Source organism: Malurus melanocephalus, unplaced genomic scaffold (genome assembly GCF_030028575.1).
Source record: "Malurus melanocephalus ecotype Western Australia unplaced genomic scaffold, MMel_1.1 scaffold_757, whole genome shotgun sequence".
Lineage (NCBI taxonomy): Eukaryota > Metazoa > Chordata > Aves > Passeriformes > Maluridae > Malurus > Malurus melanocephalus.
The window spans coordinates 175,884-190,323 of NW_026623989.1; the positions used below are offsets into that span (position 1 = coordinate 175,884).

Sequence of the window (14,440 nt, forward strand, 5' to 3'; positions counted from 1 at the left end):
GCCAGCCCCGGGCGAGGAAGGCGCTCAATAAGTTAATTTTTACAGAGTCTGCTGCCCGAGGACTCGCGTTCGGGGCAGCCGAGCGTCCTGCGGGCCCCAGGGCTCTATCCAGGCAGGCGCTGAGACCTGGCCGTGGCCGTGGCCCACCGAGGGGTCCGTGGCCGGAGAAGTCCCAGACCCACGGCCGGGTCCATCCACTGGGGCGGGACGGGATGGGAGCCCCCTCCGCYATCCGCACCTACTTGAGGAAGACGAGCAGGAAGAAGGTGGAGACGATGAGCACGAGGATGCCGGCGGCGAAGCCGAGGCGCAGGTTCTCCATGGAGGCCAGCGGGGGCTGCGTGTCCAGCAGCAGCCCCCGGCCCAGCAGCCCCAGCACGAAGGCGTGAGGAGCYTCGGAGCCGCGGCGGAGCCCGCAGGGGGACACGGAGCTGCTCACGGAGAACACGGGGACGTGGGACGAGCACACCGCGGCCGCGGAGCGCGGCGAGCCGGGTTCGGGGGGGACACCGCCGCCGCTCTCCTGCTGCGGGATCCCCGAGCCCGCTGTGGCTCCGGGAAGCTCCGGGGGCAGCTCGGGCAGCAGCGTCACCATCCTGCAGAAGGGACAGCTGACGAAGGCCACGGTGGCGGCGCGACAGACGAGCCTGCGGAGGCAGCGCTGGCACAGCGAGTGGCGGCAGGGCAGCTGCTGCGGGCCGCTCCCCGAGCCCCCCGAGCCCCCCGAGCCCCCCGAGCCCCAGTACGGCTCGTAGCAGATCCCGCACTCCCGGCCGGGCTCGGGCCCCGCTGCCATCGCGCTCCGCGGGCACCGCCCGGCCCGGCCGCTTTTGAAGGCGGGGGCAGCGATGGCCGAGCCCGGGGAGGGGAGAGGGGCCCGGGCAGCCGCCCCCCCATGAACTTCAGCCTGGCCCCAGGGTGCCCGGCGGGCACTGGAGCGGCACAGGGAACGCTCCTCCTCCATCGCAGAGCTGCTGCCCCAAAAACACCTGCTGTTGTTTCCCTTTTCCCTTTCCTAATCCATTGTATYCTCAATACTTCCCCAGCACAGTTGATATCAATGTTAATTCACTTTTATGAATTAGGATCAGGTCAGCAGTGCGTACAGCAGCCCCGTCGTGCACCCTTTTGTCACCAGCCCTGGGGTCTGTTTGTCACCTGGTGCAAGAGGTGACCCTGCCCAGCGACGGGCACGGCCACCTGAGGGTTCCAGGGATGGACAGGGGATGTTTGCACTGAGCACAGAGCGGCTGCAGCCCCGCGACTGCCCGACATTGCTGGCCGGATGCGGCCGAAGGGTGAGGATGCTTTTTAAATTTTTTTTTCTACGCAATTTCTGAAGCAGCCGAGCACAGCCCGGGGTGACACGGGACACTGCACGGTGGGGACAAGCTGGCTGTGCCCGGACTCGTGGGTGATGCTGTTTTGTCTGCCCCGCGGCTGAGCGGGGCTGTCCCTCGTAGGGCCGTGCTGGCCCTGGCCATRAAGGGCAGCCCGGCGGAGCAGGGAGAGCTGACGCTGGCACCTCTGTACGGGCATTGTCCCATCGCGGACCTTGCCCGGGCCTCCGGTCACTCATTACCACCCCCAGCACGGCCCGGCGGTCACCGGAGGGGATGGAGGGGGTGACAGTGGCACGGAGGGGGTGACAGTGGCATGGAGGGGGTGATAGTGGCATGGAGGGGATGACAGTGGCATGGAGGGGGTGACAGTGGGCATGGAGGGGATGACAGTGGCATGGAGGGGTGACAGTGGCATGGAGGGGATGTTGCAGCATCGCTGCTGCTGACCAGGTGTCGGGGCAGCCCTCGGGACTCTCCTCCCTCTCCGGCCAGACCCGTGTGGTCCCCGACTCCCCCGGGGAAGGGGCGCAGGGGGGCTCCCTGCAGAACTGGAGCCACTCTCCCTGTTCCTCGCCTGCCTCATCCCCCCGGCCGGGGTGTCTGACTCCCTCCTGCTCCCCGATCACGGGGAATGCCGAGGCGAGGGGCAGCAGGGAATGGTCTGTGACCCTCTCCAGAAGCCTTCCCTCGCTCGGGCACCTCCTGCACCCCAAGCACGAGCTGCTCCCGGTGCGGCCCCTGCCCCTTCCCCTGGACAGGACGTGCCCGCTCTCATGTGCAGCAGCAGCAAAACGTGAAAAGAGGCTGGAAACGCCCCCAGGATGTTCCCAAGGAGCCGCCGTGCTGCTGCGGCACGTCCCCAGGACACTGGTGGCACATGGCACTGGGCACTGGGCACCTCCACGAGGTTACACACGTGTCCCACAGCGATGTTCTGCACAGGGCAGCTCATGTGAGCCAACCCGAGCGCGGGATCCAAGGTCTCCCCCTGTCTGGACATCCCGGGGCAGCTCTGAAGTGAGCAACACCTTGGCAGAAGGCCAAGATCTTCAAATTCTTCTGTCTGACRAGGAGAGGAGGAGGACAAGGAGGTGACACTGGGACAGCCGGGCATGTGGTGGCCCTGTCATTGCTCCACAGCCCCYGGCTTTCAGCCATCCCCCCCTGCAGAAGGAAAGACACAGCAAACACCGCCAGCAGAAACCAGCTGCAGTTTAATGGCYGCTCCTGGGGAAGGCTTGTGGTGAGCTCATGGCATTTCTATATTTGAAGGTGAAGAGCCAAGGGACAGGCAGGAATTGCTACTGATTAATGACAACGGAGGGGTCCCCACACCCCAGTGCACGGAGGCACCGTGGATCTGAGCTGGGCACAGCCCCAGCCCTGCATCACTGCTGGCCAGGGCAACACTTCCTACTCCCAACCTGATTTTTTGGACAGGGGACCCCACTGGGCCCCTCTGGTGAGAGCAGCTCCCTGCACTCCTGGGGCCGTTGCACTCTCCCCTCCCACGGGAGCAGGAATGAGGGGCTGGGGAGCTCCTGGGTCTGCCCTGGCACCCASTGCAGCCCCAGACACGCTCCTGTGGGTGTCCAGAGCAAAGCCCCGGACCTTTGGCATGACAGAGGTGCAAGGCACAGGAAGAACAGCACGTCCTGGCTGAATCCTCCCACAGACAATTCCCCCGCCCACCCCCGGCAGCACTGCTGGAAGCGCTCCCCGCGTCCCTGCCGAGCCAGGACCKTTCTGAAGGCAAACACCTCTGCCAGAGAGGAGGAGCCACAGGCGCACCCAGGGATGCCGGGCGGGCAGGCAGGAGCAGGAGGAGGGGATTCATCGGAAGGAGGAGGCTGAAAGCCATCGGGGGGTGGGGAGGATGCTGAGACCCCCGGGTCACCCCACGGGGAGGGCAGTGCCGGTCATGCCGGTGAGGSGCTGAGAACTGGGGCATGAGCAGCACCGGGAAACACCCCGGGAACGGGGCCGGTGCCTCTCGAGCCGGTCTATGCGCTGTGGAAGATGCGGATGCGCTGAGCGATGTCCTGGCGGCACAGGGGACACGAGTGCAGCCGCTCGCAGCAGCGCTGGCAGCAGCAGACGTGACCACAGGGCAGGAAAATCATCTGGGTCTGCGAGAGAGACACAGAGAGGGCACGGACAGTGCTGCTGCTGTCCCCGAGCACCGCGCCCGGCACGGGGGGAGCYGCGCATCGCCCGCGGAGTGCCGGAGTGGGGGGCGGACCCCGCACCCGCCCCGAGCCCACCCCGCACCCCGAGCTCCATCCCCGGGCACAGCCTGGGCGTGCGGGGCCGCAGCTGGGCCGAGCGGAACCGCGGGGGACACAGGGAAGGACCGGTGGACACGGGGAAGGGCCCGATGGACACGGGGAAGGGCACGACGGACACGGGGAAGGGCACGACGGACACGGGGAAGGGCCCGATGGACACGGGGAAGGACACGGGAGGGCTGAACTGAGGAGCCCCGCGAGCGCCCAAGCCCGCACGAAGCCCCGCTCGTCCCTGTCCCCGTCCCTGTCCTGCCCTGCCCTCCCTCGCTGTGACGCCCATGTCCGGCCGTGCCCGCATTGCCCAGGGCCAGGCTGGGCACACGGAGGCGGGGATGTGCCGGACGCCGCCTCCCTCCCCGCCCTGCTCCGGCCCCCAGTGCCGGCTCTCACCTCCTGCTCCATGCACACCACGCACTCCCACTTGCTCTGGTCCCACTGCAGCGGCGGGGCCGTGGGGCCCGCGGGGCTCGGGGGCTCCTCCAAGGGAGCGCTGGGCTCTGGGGCCGCAGGGACCGCGGTGTCTTCTGCCCTCGGCAGCTCTGCAACCACAGCCAGGGCTGAGCTGAGCCCCCGGAGCACTGCCATCGGCACCGCGGCTCCCCTGCCCTCCCTGCCGCCCCTCCTCACACACCCACGGGAAGGGGCTGGCCCAGGCATCTCCCTGCTCCAGGCTCAGCTACCTGCTGTGAGTGTAAAGTGTGGCAGGAAAGGACGGGGCGTACCTGGGGTCGTCGTGGCCACAGCCAGGATCTCCTGAGCCCTCCTGAGGATGGCACGCTGCAGCCCAGCCTCTGTCACACCGAGCTGTGGGGCAAAGAGGAGGCTGTTGGCCCCACAGGGGACAGGAGGCTGATGTCCCCAAGCAGTGACAGTGCCATGCCAAGCCCCTCTGCCAGGCACCAGAAACTCCCGGTGCCATTTCTACCACAAAGAGCATCTGGGGGATGCTGGAAGAGAGAGCCAGGCTGCAGCTCGCCCTGCAAAGCCCTGGGAGAGCCACAGCTCACCAGGACAGGCAGAGCAGCACAGACACCTGTCCTCGTGCAGAGGTGACACAGCAGTGCACCAGCACAGAGGGAGGTGACACAGCAGTGCACCAGCACAGAGGGAGGTGACACAGCAGAGCACCAGCCAGACCTCTGCCCTGCCAGAGCCACCAGAATCAGGCACAGCCGGATTCCAAGCAGAGATGGGGCAGTCCCTGCCGGTGTTGTCCCACACTATGGCTCTGCTGTCTCTGCCTGTACCTTTTCCAGGTCGCTGGCAGTCATGGAGCCGAGCATTTCCAAGGATATTCGATGGTGAGCAAACACTGGCACGTAGTGGTCAGCAGAGAGCTCCATCAGGATGGTCACCAGCTGCTGCTCCAAACCCTTCTCCTGCAAAACATCAGGTGAGCTCCCAGACTGTGCCTGAGGCCAGGCTGCAGCAGGGCTGGGAGTGCTCATCCCTGCCCGGCCCTGCCCTGCCCCAGCTGTTCTGCATCCCAAAAACATCAGGTGTTGSCTCCACATGGACCTGGGCAGGCCCATCCCCTCCCCGGGGCAGGAGTGAGGGAGCTCAGAGCGTCATGAACAGCACTGGGTGTGTGTGAGGGATCTGTGCCCTGCTCCCCCAGAAGAGAGCAGAGCAGGAGCAGGAGCAGGAAAGGCAGCAGCACCTGGAGCTTCAGGGAGAGGGGCTTCTGGTTCAGCAGGCGCTGGTACTGGATCAGCCAGTAGTTCTCCTGTTTGGTTTCGCTCTTTGCCTCCATCTCCAGCTGAAAAACAAACCCATTCATGCGAGAGCCCGAGGGAGCCCCCAGCCTGGGCTGAGCAGGGCCCACCCAGAGCACTGGGAGTGGGTCACACAGGCATTTCTGTGTGATCAGCATCCCTGCTGTGCATCCCTCGCTCGCTTTGCCCCTGGTGCCATGGCCTGGCCTCCTGAAGCTCTGCAAAGCCTGGAGATCTCCACAACTGCAAGACCACAACTCCCATCCCTTGAGCTGGTCCTGCTGAAAGCTCCCTCTCCAGCAGGGGACACTGGTGATGGTGCCTTGGGCTGCACCAGGGAGTGCTGCTGTGCCCTCTGGTACATTGGAACTTTCTGGAATCAAATTGGCCTCTGCATCTGGACACAGCCCTGCTCTGCTCCCCTTCACTCCCACACTGAACCACAGACTCTCCCTGCAGCTGACCCAAACACTCCCTCATCCACAGCACCTCAGCAGGGGCTCCATTACCAGGATTTGCTGCAGCTCTTCCTCCCTTTGCTTCTTCTCCTTGAGCAGCTGCTGCAGGAGGCAGCCAAGTGCCCGGCGCTGCTCCGTGACCGCCTCCTGCAACGGGAGAGCCATGGCAGCCACATCCCCAYGCTGCTGCCACCCTGCCCCTTCCCAGCAGAGCACTGCCAGGCCCCAGCCATCCCTGTGGGTGTGCAATCCCTGTGCCCCACAGCTCAGATCCTGTCCTGGCAGCTGGCAGGGCAGCACCAAGCTGGACCCACTCCTTTCAGTGCTGCACTGCCACCCCAGGCAGCCCCAGCCCACCCTCGCTCCATGAGAAGTTCAGCCAAAAGTAAAGGATTCATGGTATATCTCAAATCATGGAATTTTGGGTTTGGGTTGGAAGAGACCTTAAAGCTCATCCCATCCCACCCCCTGCCATGGGTAGGGACATCTTCCACAATCCCAGGGTGCTCCAAACCCCATCCAACTGTGAAAAAGCACTTGAAAATAGATCTCTAGGCCTGCAGGCAAACAGCACAGGTAAGGTGCCTTTGGGAAGATTCCTTTTGCTGGGGTCTCACCCCAAGCACCACAGGGCAAGGCCAGGTGTTCCCTGCAGCCACTCCCCAGCAATGAAGAGTTAACTGGCTCAGGAATGACCCAGCACATGGCACCTCTGCCTGGCTGAGTCCCAGCTCACCCATACCTGGGCAGAGGCCACTGGTCATCAGCCACAAGGACTTCAGATGTCCAWGGACAGAGGGACAAGTATTCTGTCACACTGAAGTTTGAGGAAACCTTCATTGGTCACAGGATCCCAGACTGATTTGGTTGGAAGGGACTTCAAACCTATCCAGTGCCACCCGTGCCAGGGGCAGGGACACCTTCCACTGTCCCAGGGTTCTCCAAGCCCTGTCCAGCCTGGGATCAGCACCTGGACCCTGCACAGGGACAAGGCCCGTTTAACAGAGGAACAGCCACCTGTCCCAGGCCAAACCCTCCACCAGGAGTGCAGAGATGTGCTGTCCTGATGAGGCAGGAAGGGTCAGGACCTCCACAGAGGGGAGAGGGAAAACTGATGGCAGATGGAGCTGCTGCAGCCCCAGCAGGGACCCTTTGGCCTGCAGAGGGTGGGAGATGCAGAGGGATCCAGGTGTCCATGCCTCATTCCTTGGCTCCTGGTGCCAGAGCTGCAGGGGGGTCCTGGGCAGAGCCCTGTTTCCTGCACTGCCCTGCAGTTCCTGTGCTCTCCAGGGTCACACCTGGTCCCCACCCCGTGCCCTCCAACACTGCCGTGGGATACAGAGGAGCTCTGTGAGCTCAGGTAACACAACCCAAATCCTACACCCAAAGGAGCCAGGATAGGAGCTTTTCTGCCTCAAGCCAGCATTTACCGTTGCTCTGTGACCACTCTGGATGTTTGTCACCAATTTTGGGCTGACTAAGCAGGTTACCCGAACTGGCACATGGCAACAGAAGAAAACAACGGATGCAGAAGCATGATAACAAAAATTGAAAGCCAAGCTGCTTCAGCTAAACCTGGTATCCCTCAATGTGTGAGTGCTGATGGAGCCCAAACCAAACCATAACACAATGTGAGAGGACATGCAATGCACAGCAGGCAGGTGGTTTGGGGACAGCCAACAACTGGATTGCAAAACCCTTCCCCACCCAGCACATCTGGAACTGCCATCCCTATCCAGGGTCTTGTGTCTCTCCCCTGAGAACACCTGGGGATGTTTAGGAGCAGCAGCGATGTTCCCACATTCCCAGGACATAGAGGGGAGTGCCCTGGGCAAAAGGACTTTCTGCCTATGGATAAAACCTTCTGGAAACTGCCAGGAGCAAAGGAAGCCAGTGGAGCAACCCCAGAGCAGAGAGGGTGGGGACCRGCCCCAGAGCCCCACGTACCTGCAGCGTCTCTGTGTCCAGTTCTTGCCTCTTTAACTCCAGCTGTGTCAGCTGCAATAACTCTGTTTCTATTAATTTAATCTAAACAGAAGATGAAACATTYTTTACTGACATTTGAAATGACTTTAATTTGTGCTCTTCTCAAATGAGGTCTGACTGCTGCCCTGGCAGGGACAGCACTGCTGAGCACCCAGAGGTTTGGGGGAGCTGCTCGTACCCTTTGGTGTTGGGTGTGCTCAGGGACCCTTTTCCTTTGCCTGAGCAGCTGTGCCCCCCTCAACTGTCTCTCTGCTCTGAACACCTTCTTTTCAAATCCAGAACCTCACTGCAATCAGTCTGTGCACCCAAACCTTTTGCAGCCACTCTGGAAAGCAGAGTCAAGGCTGTCTCAGCCCAACAGCTCAAACCTCAGATTCCTGAGACATTTCCAGGTGCTCCAGCAATCCCAGAGCAGTACCTGTTTTTGCAGGTGGGGCAACTGAGACACAGAGAGGTGGAATGAGTTGCCCAAGGTCCCACAGCGAAGCCAAGATGAGAGCCCAGCTCACCCCTCTGCCAGGCCACAAACTGTCCCCAGGTCCCGCTGCTCCTGCTCACCCTGGAGCTCTGCCCCTGCAGCAGGGGCTGGGATGGGTCCCAAGGGTGAACGGTTCAGCCTTGGCCTCAAGGAACAAATTCCCTTTGTTCAGAGAGCAGATGGGAGCAAAAGGCAGGGCTCTCATGGATGAACTCAGGCAGTGATGGAGAGCTGTCAGACGGTTCACAGGCTGCCAGCACACACTGRTCACTGGGGAACTCAACCTATCCAAACCCTTTAGTTCGTCCAGCAAAACCTGACMTAAGGCTTTGCTGCTGTGTCACATAAGGAGAGGGAAAATTCTAAAAAAAATCTAATGCACTGTGGAACAGTGCATTAGAAACCAGCAACCCACCCTCCTGCATCATCCACTGCCACTGTCCCACCTTCCTGCATCATCCACTGAACTTTCTCCACCAGCCCTTGCTTTTCCCCCTGACTACATCATTGCACCTCCTGCAGAATGGAGCTCAGCAAGGCAGGCTGAGAATGGGAAAGGTGAACTGATGGCTCAGGACACAGCTCTGCTGTGCTGGATGGAGATGCAGTGGACTCGTGGAAGCAGCAGCCTGCCAAGTACCCAGCCTGCAGGAAAGGGGAGTTGCAGCTGCACCCCTGGAGCCAGTGCAGGTCCATCCTCCAGTGCTTCACCCCCCAGTGCTGAGCTGAGTGGAACTGGAGCAGTGGCAATGCCACCACCACCTCCAGGAATCCAAAATCTGCTCTGACACTCCCTGCCTCAGAGCTGGGAGACTGGAGAGTAACCAACACTGTCCAACTCTCTGTTGAGAGCTGTCCATGCCCTCAGAGCCCGCTCTGGGCTCACAGCACTTTGTTCTGCATTACAGGGTCTCATCAAACAGCAGGACGGGCTGACAAGCTGGCTGCTCTTTCCTCTGTTGCTGACTCACCTGGTTCCTGATCTGCCTGTGCATAAGGTCCTTCTTCACCTGGAGAGCTTCAAAGGCAGCTTTCTGCATCTCAATCTGAGGGACAGGCAAAACCCTGCTTAGTGAGGTGGCTGCTGCAGYTGCTGATGGGCTCAGGAAGTGCAGCCTTGCAGGGACTCAGGAACGAGCCCCTGAGTGGTGCTTGCTCTGATCAACAACACCCTGAGACCTCAGGTGAGAGCCCAGCAGGTAAAACCCACACAGAGAAATATGAATGTTTTCAAACACACATTTGGAATGCTCTGTGTGGCTCCACCTCTCCTTTCCAGCAGCACTGAGCACCCAAACTGTACAACAGGGCACAGCTGCCCAGCACCTCTGAAAACGAGTTTTGAAAATATTTGTCCCAAATCACCCAGGAAATCTACCAAAAGACAGGACTTCTGTCTCAAAATCCTCTCTTAACCATCATGTCAATTTTGCTTCCCATGACCTGTGCTTCTGTCTTTTCCAAAAATTTGCTGTCAAGATAAAAACTAATTTTGTTTCAACCACCCTAGTTTGTTAGAATAGCAGATATTCTCGAAGTTTATCATATAGGACTAAATAAAATAATTTTTGCATGCAGCCCAGCCACTGCTCCTGTGACCCATTCTGGATCCTGCTTTCACAGGCTGCTGCTTTCCCTCAAATTCCCAAGAGCAGTTTGCTGCTTTGCCTACCTGCTCCAAGATCTGACTGACAGCTTTGTTCTGACCCAGCTGCTGCCAAGCAAGGATTTGCTGGAACTTCTGATCCATCTCAGCCAGGCTGCAAGGAGATAGATGTGCCATGGAGTTAATGCCAGATCTGGGACTCTTGAGGCAAACAAGAGGAAAAGCAGGAATGGGGAATACAGGAGGAGAAATTTCTTATGGAGCAGGGATAAGAGCCACAGCATTGCACAGCTGAAGGCCACAAAGGCAACACTTTCTTCTCTGCATCCAAACAAAACCTGCACCAGGCTCACCAGGCTGCTTTTGCTCAGTGCCAGATGTTTCTAGATTAAAACTTCTCACCTTGTKGTAAACAGCAAGCCAGGATGCTCTGGGTACACACAGCAACACTCAGGTATTACTGGTGCACACACAGCATCTTTGAGGCAGCCTGGGAGGTGAGGGAGGAGCTCTGGGCTACAGTTTGTCACTGAAGTGCCTCACAAAACAGGAACACAACTGGTCTAATCCCATCACCCATGTTCAGCAGAGTGTACAAGGCAGAATAAACAGAAGTGACAGTTCCCACAAAACGTGATTAATGTGCATTTTGTTGTTGTTGGAAGGTTCATTTAAGGGACCTTGACAGTTTAATTTGCACTGTCCTGTGGTGTCACAGCTGTGCTGCCACATTGCAGCAGCTCCAGGAGACCCTGGTGTACACACAGGAATCACACTGCTGGAAAGAGAGGGACTGACCACCAGCCCCAGCCACCCCTGGTACCTGGAGCAGGCCTGGCTGACGAGGTCCTGCCGACGGGACTCGGAGCTCATCTGGAGGAGCTTGTTCTTGTAGGTCTCAGCCAGCATCTGCTGCATGGCAGCTGGGGACACAGGGGACACAGGGGACACAGGGGCTGTCAGTCCCTGCCTGGCCTGGTTGTGCAGAGCAGGATTCACCCACAGCTGCTCTGCAGCCACTGCAACCAGCACTGACTCTCCTCTCATCACAGCCTGCTCTTGCTCTCCCATGTCATGGATTTCAGAGYACACCCATCCACCTGCAAGAGCTGGGGCTGTTTATTGAGAAAAGAGCTGAGGAAACCCCACTCTGCCTGTGCTTCAGTGCTCAGAGGAGCCCACTCACTGCCTGCCAACCCTCAGATCACAGCATCACAGAGTATTCTGGGAGGTTGGAAGGTTCCCACCAGGATCATCGAATCCCACTCCTGTCCCTGCMCAGACCCCCCAACAGCCCCACCCTGTCCATCCCTGGCAGCGCTGTCCAAACGCTCCTGGAGCTCTGGCAGCCTCGGGGCCGGGACCATTCCCTGGGGAGCCTGGGCAGTGCCAGCACCCTCTGGGGACAGAAGAACCTTTCCCTGMTCTCCARCCTGASCCTGCCCTGGCCCAGCTCCAGCTGCTCCTTGGCTCCTGTCCCTGGACACAGAGAATGGAGCAGCTGTGCTGTAGCTCTGCCAATCTTGGGGGGACAGCATCTCCTGTTTCCCTTGCACCCCAACAGATCTGGTCATGGTCAGCTTGAGCAGAAGTGGCTCCCCAGCACCGTAGACATGAACYTGACGGGTCACCAGGGAGCTTGGCCTGTAGCTCCGGGAGAAAAGTCAGGGAGCTGCAGGTGGAAGCCGTGGAGCAGCTGTGGCACAGGGGCASTGCTGCTCCCTGCACCAAGGTCAGAATGTGTGGGCCAGAGCAGCTCCCCCATGGCTGCCACCTACCCAGGGCATCTCCAGAGYAATCAGGTCTTTCACAGAATCCTTAAGGTTGGAAAAGACATTTAAGATAGTCAAGACCAACTGTCACCAGCACCATGTTCACCACAAAGCCGTGTCCCCAAGTGTCACACCCACATGTTTTTTGAGCACTTCCAGGGATGGTGATTCCTGTGTCACCCTTTCCATTCCTGATCACCCTTTCCATGAAAAAAATATTCCTAATGTCCAGCCTAAACCTTTCCTAGCACAGCTTGAGGCTGTTTCCTCTTGTCCAGTCCCTATTCCCAAGGAGTGGAGCCCRACTCCCCCCARCTGYACCCTCCTGTCAGGGAGTTGTAGAGAGTGAGAAGGTCCCCCCAGAGCCTCCTTTGCTCCAGGCTGAGCCCCCTCAGCTGCTCCTGGTGCTCCAGACCCTTCACTTCATCACTCCAAAGACCTGGCTGCACTTACAGGCCACCTCCCTCCTGCGCAGCTGCTCTGTCTCCTCCTGGGTTATCGCCATCAGCTGTTCCATCCTGATCCTGCCAACAAACAWCATTTCAGCCACTCCTTCAAACCAGGCCTTCTCCTCCATCCACCCAGCTCAGAGCCTCAAGGCTGGGCAGTTCACCCTGCTCAGGAAAGCTAGTCTTATCAGAGACACCAAAGCCTCAGGGATTTTTTGGTGAGGAACTTTGAGGTTTATGGGAGAAAACAAAAATTTTGCTCCAAACCACAGGGACAGTGGCTGCAGACAGGGAAGCTGAACTTTCTGAGAGACAGAATGTTGACACATAATGCACATGCTCTCACCAAACAGTGCCAGAGCTTTCCTTTCTSCTGGATGAGCCCTTCACAGCTGGCCCAGGTGAGCAGTGCCACCACAGGCAGCAGCCTGGCCTCCCTCCCCACCACCCTGCCCTTGTCCCAGCACACCCCACCACCATTTAACAGCTCAGGAGCTGCTGTGGCTGGGAATAGTCTGACAAACAACTGGATGATTTTCACCCAATGTACTGGGCCACAGCATATTTGGCTGAAGGGAGGGGACAGCTCCCAGGCAGGGCAGAGCTGAGACAGTCACTTTTGATGGCAGAGTTAACTCAGAGTGCTGGCTGAGTGGCAGATTGCTTCCCCCCTACTCCTCCCAGCCTGGACACATTTCTGGACCACCTCCAGAGGTGCTTTGCTCATCAGCACATGAGGATCTCTGCCGGTTTTGTTCCCCAAATACAGCATTTTGTTCCCCAATTCCTTAATGCAGACCATTCAGAGATGAAAAAGAGGTAAAATCACCCTGTCAGACTGAGTGAGAGCAGGCACCTCAGCCCACTGTCCTGCCTCCAACAGTGACCAGAGTCAGCTGCAGGTATGAGATGAACCTCATCTGACTTAGGGTGGATTTGGACTGGTGACTCTGAAAGGAAGCTCCCAGCCCTCTGGGGGGAGGGTTTTTGCCCTTTTCCCAGACAAGCTTCTTTCAAGGAGTCTCACCTCTCATTCTCCAAGGACTTCAGAATGTCTGAACTTCGTTTTTGCCTAAAAAAAAAAGTTAAAACAAGAGGTTTTCATCAAACTGAGCAGGACATCCTGGTCCTCCAGAGGGTAGAATCACAGAGTAACAATATCCTGACTTGGAAKGGACCCACAAGGATCATCCCACTCCTGGCCCTGCACAGGATAGCCCCCACAATCGTTCCATGTGCCTGAGAGAAAACAACCTTGCTGTCATGCACAGCAGAGCAGCTTTCTCCCATCAGCACCAGCCCCCATGGAGACCCAGCAGACACAGGCAGTGGCACCTTAAAATCCTTCAAATTTGCATCTTCCCTGAGGCTTTTGAATTTCTTCCACAGCACCACAAAATTCCATCACTACACAGGTGTGAAACAAGTTCTTTTAAGTGGAAATTCCACATGCTTTCAATGGGTCTTTGGCAGTCCAGGAGCTAAGGCAGCTCCTCCAGACAGCAATCCTGACCGAGTCCAAAACACTCAGGGGTGAAATGAACCACTCAAAACAACATGACAAAACCAAATCAGGGCAAGACTCCCTGCGACTCCACCTCTGGTTGTCCTCCAGCAGCTTCTGGATCCTGCTGGCAATGCCCTGCTCTGTGTCCTTCAGCTGCTGCAGCAGCTTCAGCCTCTCCTCCTCCAAGCAGCGCTGGTGCTTCGACAGACCCTCCTCCAGCCTCTGCTGCTCCTACCCATAAAATAATAACAGGAAAGCTTTTTCCAGGAGGGAAAGCAGGAGAAAGGGGTGGGTTTGGGGAAGGCAGGGGATGCTCTGATGGGCCCTGCCCAGCACACCCACCTCTCTCACAGTCTGCAGGATCTCATCCTTGTGGCTGTTGAGCTGCTGTRCGAGCAGAGCCTGCTCTCGCTGCCCCACATTCAGGCGCCGCTCAAATTCCAGTTTCTCCTGGGCTTTTTTTTCCTGAGAGGAATAAGAAGGAAGATGAATGACAGGGATCTCCTTCCCARTGAAGAACATATCCTGGCAAAGAGGCAAAGTGAGGCACAGTAACCCCCTTGCAGAGAGGAAGGGAAGCCAAATGATAACAGGAGGCTTTTCTAGGGAAAAAGGAAACATTTGCTCCTAGGAACCCACAAACAGAAGCAGAAGCAGAAGCTGCTGCTCTCTTCATAACAGTCACCAAACTCTTTCAAGTCATGAAGCTGAAGTCCCTGGGCATGGACTGATACCAAAACAGCCAACACAAACATGGRGAGGAAAGCCCAAAAAGCAGGTTAGGTTCACATGGCACAGGGCTCCCTCATCTGAAGGAAGCAGCCAGCTCTGAGCAGAT

At 58.5% G+C, this 14,440-nt stretch overlaps 1 protein-coding gene across 1 annotated transcript in view; it reads right to left on the reverse strand.

Annotated features, from left to right (window-relative positions):
- Positions 1 to 2,420: 2,420 nt before the first annotated feature.
- LRSAM1 (leucine rich repeat and sterile alpha motif containing 1) overlaps positions 2,421 to 14,440 on the reverse strand; it is a 21,639-nt gene continuing 9,619 nt past the window's right edge. The window contains exons 11-24 of the mRNA XM_057384919.1: positions 13,945 to 14,127; positions 13,694 to 13,833; positions 13,123 to 13,167; positions 12,100 to 12,170; positions 10,698 to 10,797; positions 9,941 to 10,028; positions 9,240 to 9,314; positions 7,752 to 7,832; positions 5,856 to 5,951; positions 5,292 to 5,390; positions 4,879 to 5,010; positions 4,354 to 4,435; positions 4,022 to 4,170; positions 2,421 to 3,472 (exon numbers count right to left, since the gene is read on the reverse strand). Of these exons, the coding sequence (XP_057240902.1) occupies positions 3,347 to 3,472; positions 4,022 to 4,170; positions 4,354 to 4,435; positions 4,879 to 5,010; positions 5,292 to 5,390; positions 5,856 to 5,951; positions 7,752 to 7,832; positions 9,240 to 9,314; positions 9,941 to 10,028; positions 10,698 to 10,797; positions 12,100 to 12,170; positions 13,123 to 13,167; positions 13,694 to 13,833; positions 13,945 to 14,127 (1,467 nt within the window). The 3' untranslated portion in view covers positions 2,421 to 3,346. The remainder of the gene's footprint in view (positions 3,473 to 4,021; positions 4,171 to 4,353; positions 4,436 to 4,878; positions 5,011 to 5,291; positions 5,391 to 5,855; positions 5,952 to 7,751; positions 7,833 to 9,239; positions 9,315 to 9,940; positions 10,029 to 10,697; positions 10,798 to 12,099; positions 12,171 to 13,122; positions 13,168 to 13,693; positions 13,834 to 13,944; positions 14,128 to 14,440) is intronic.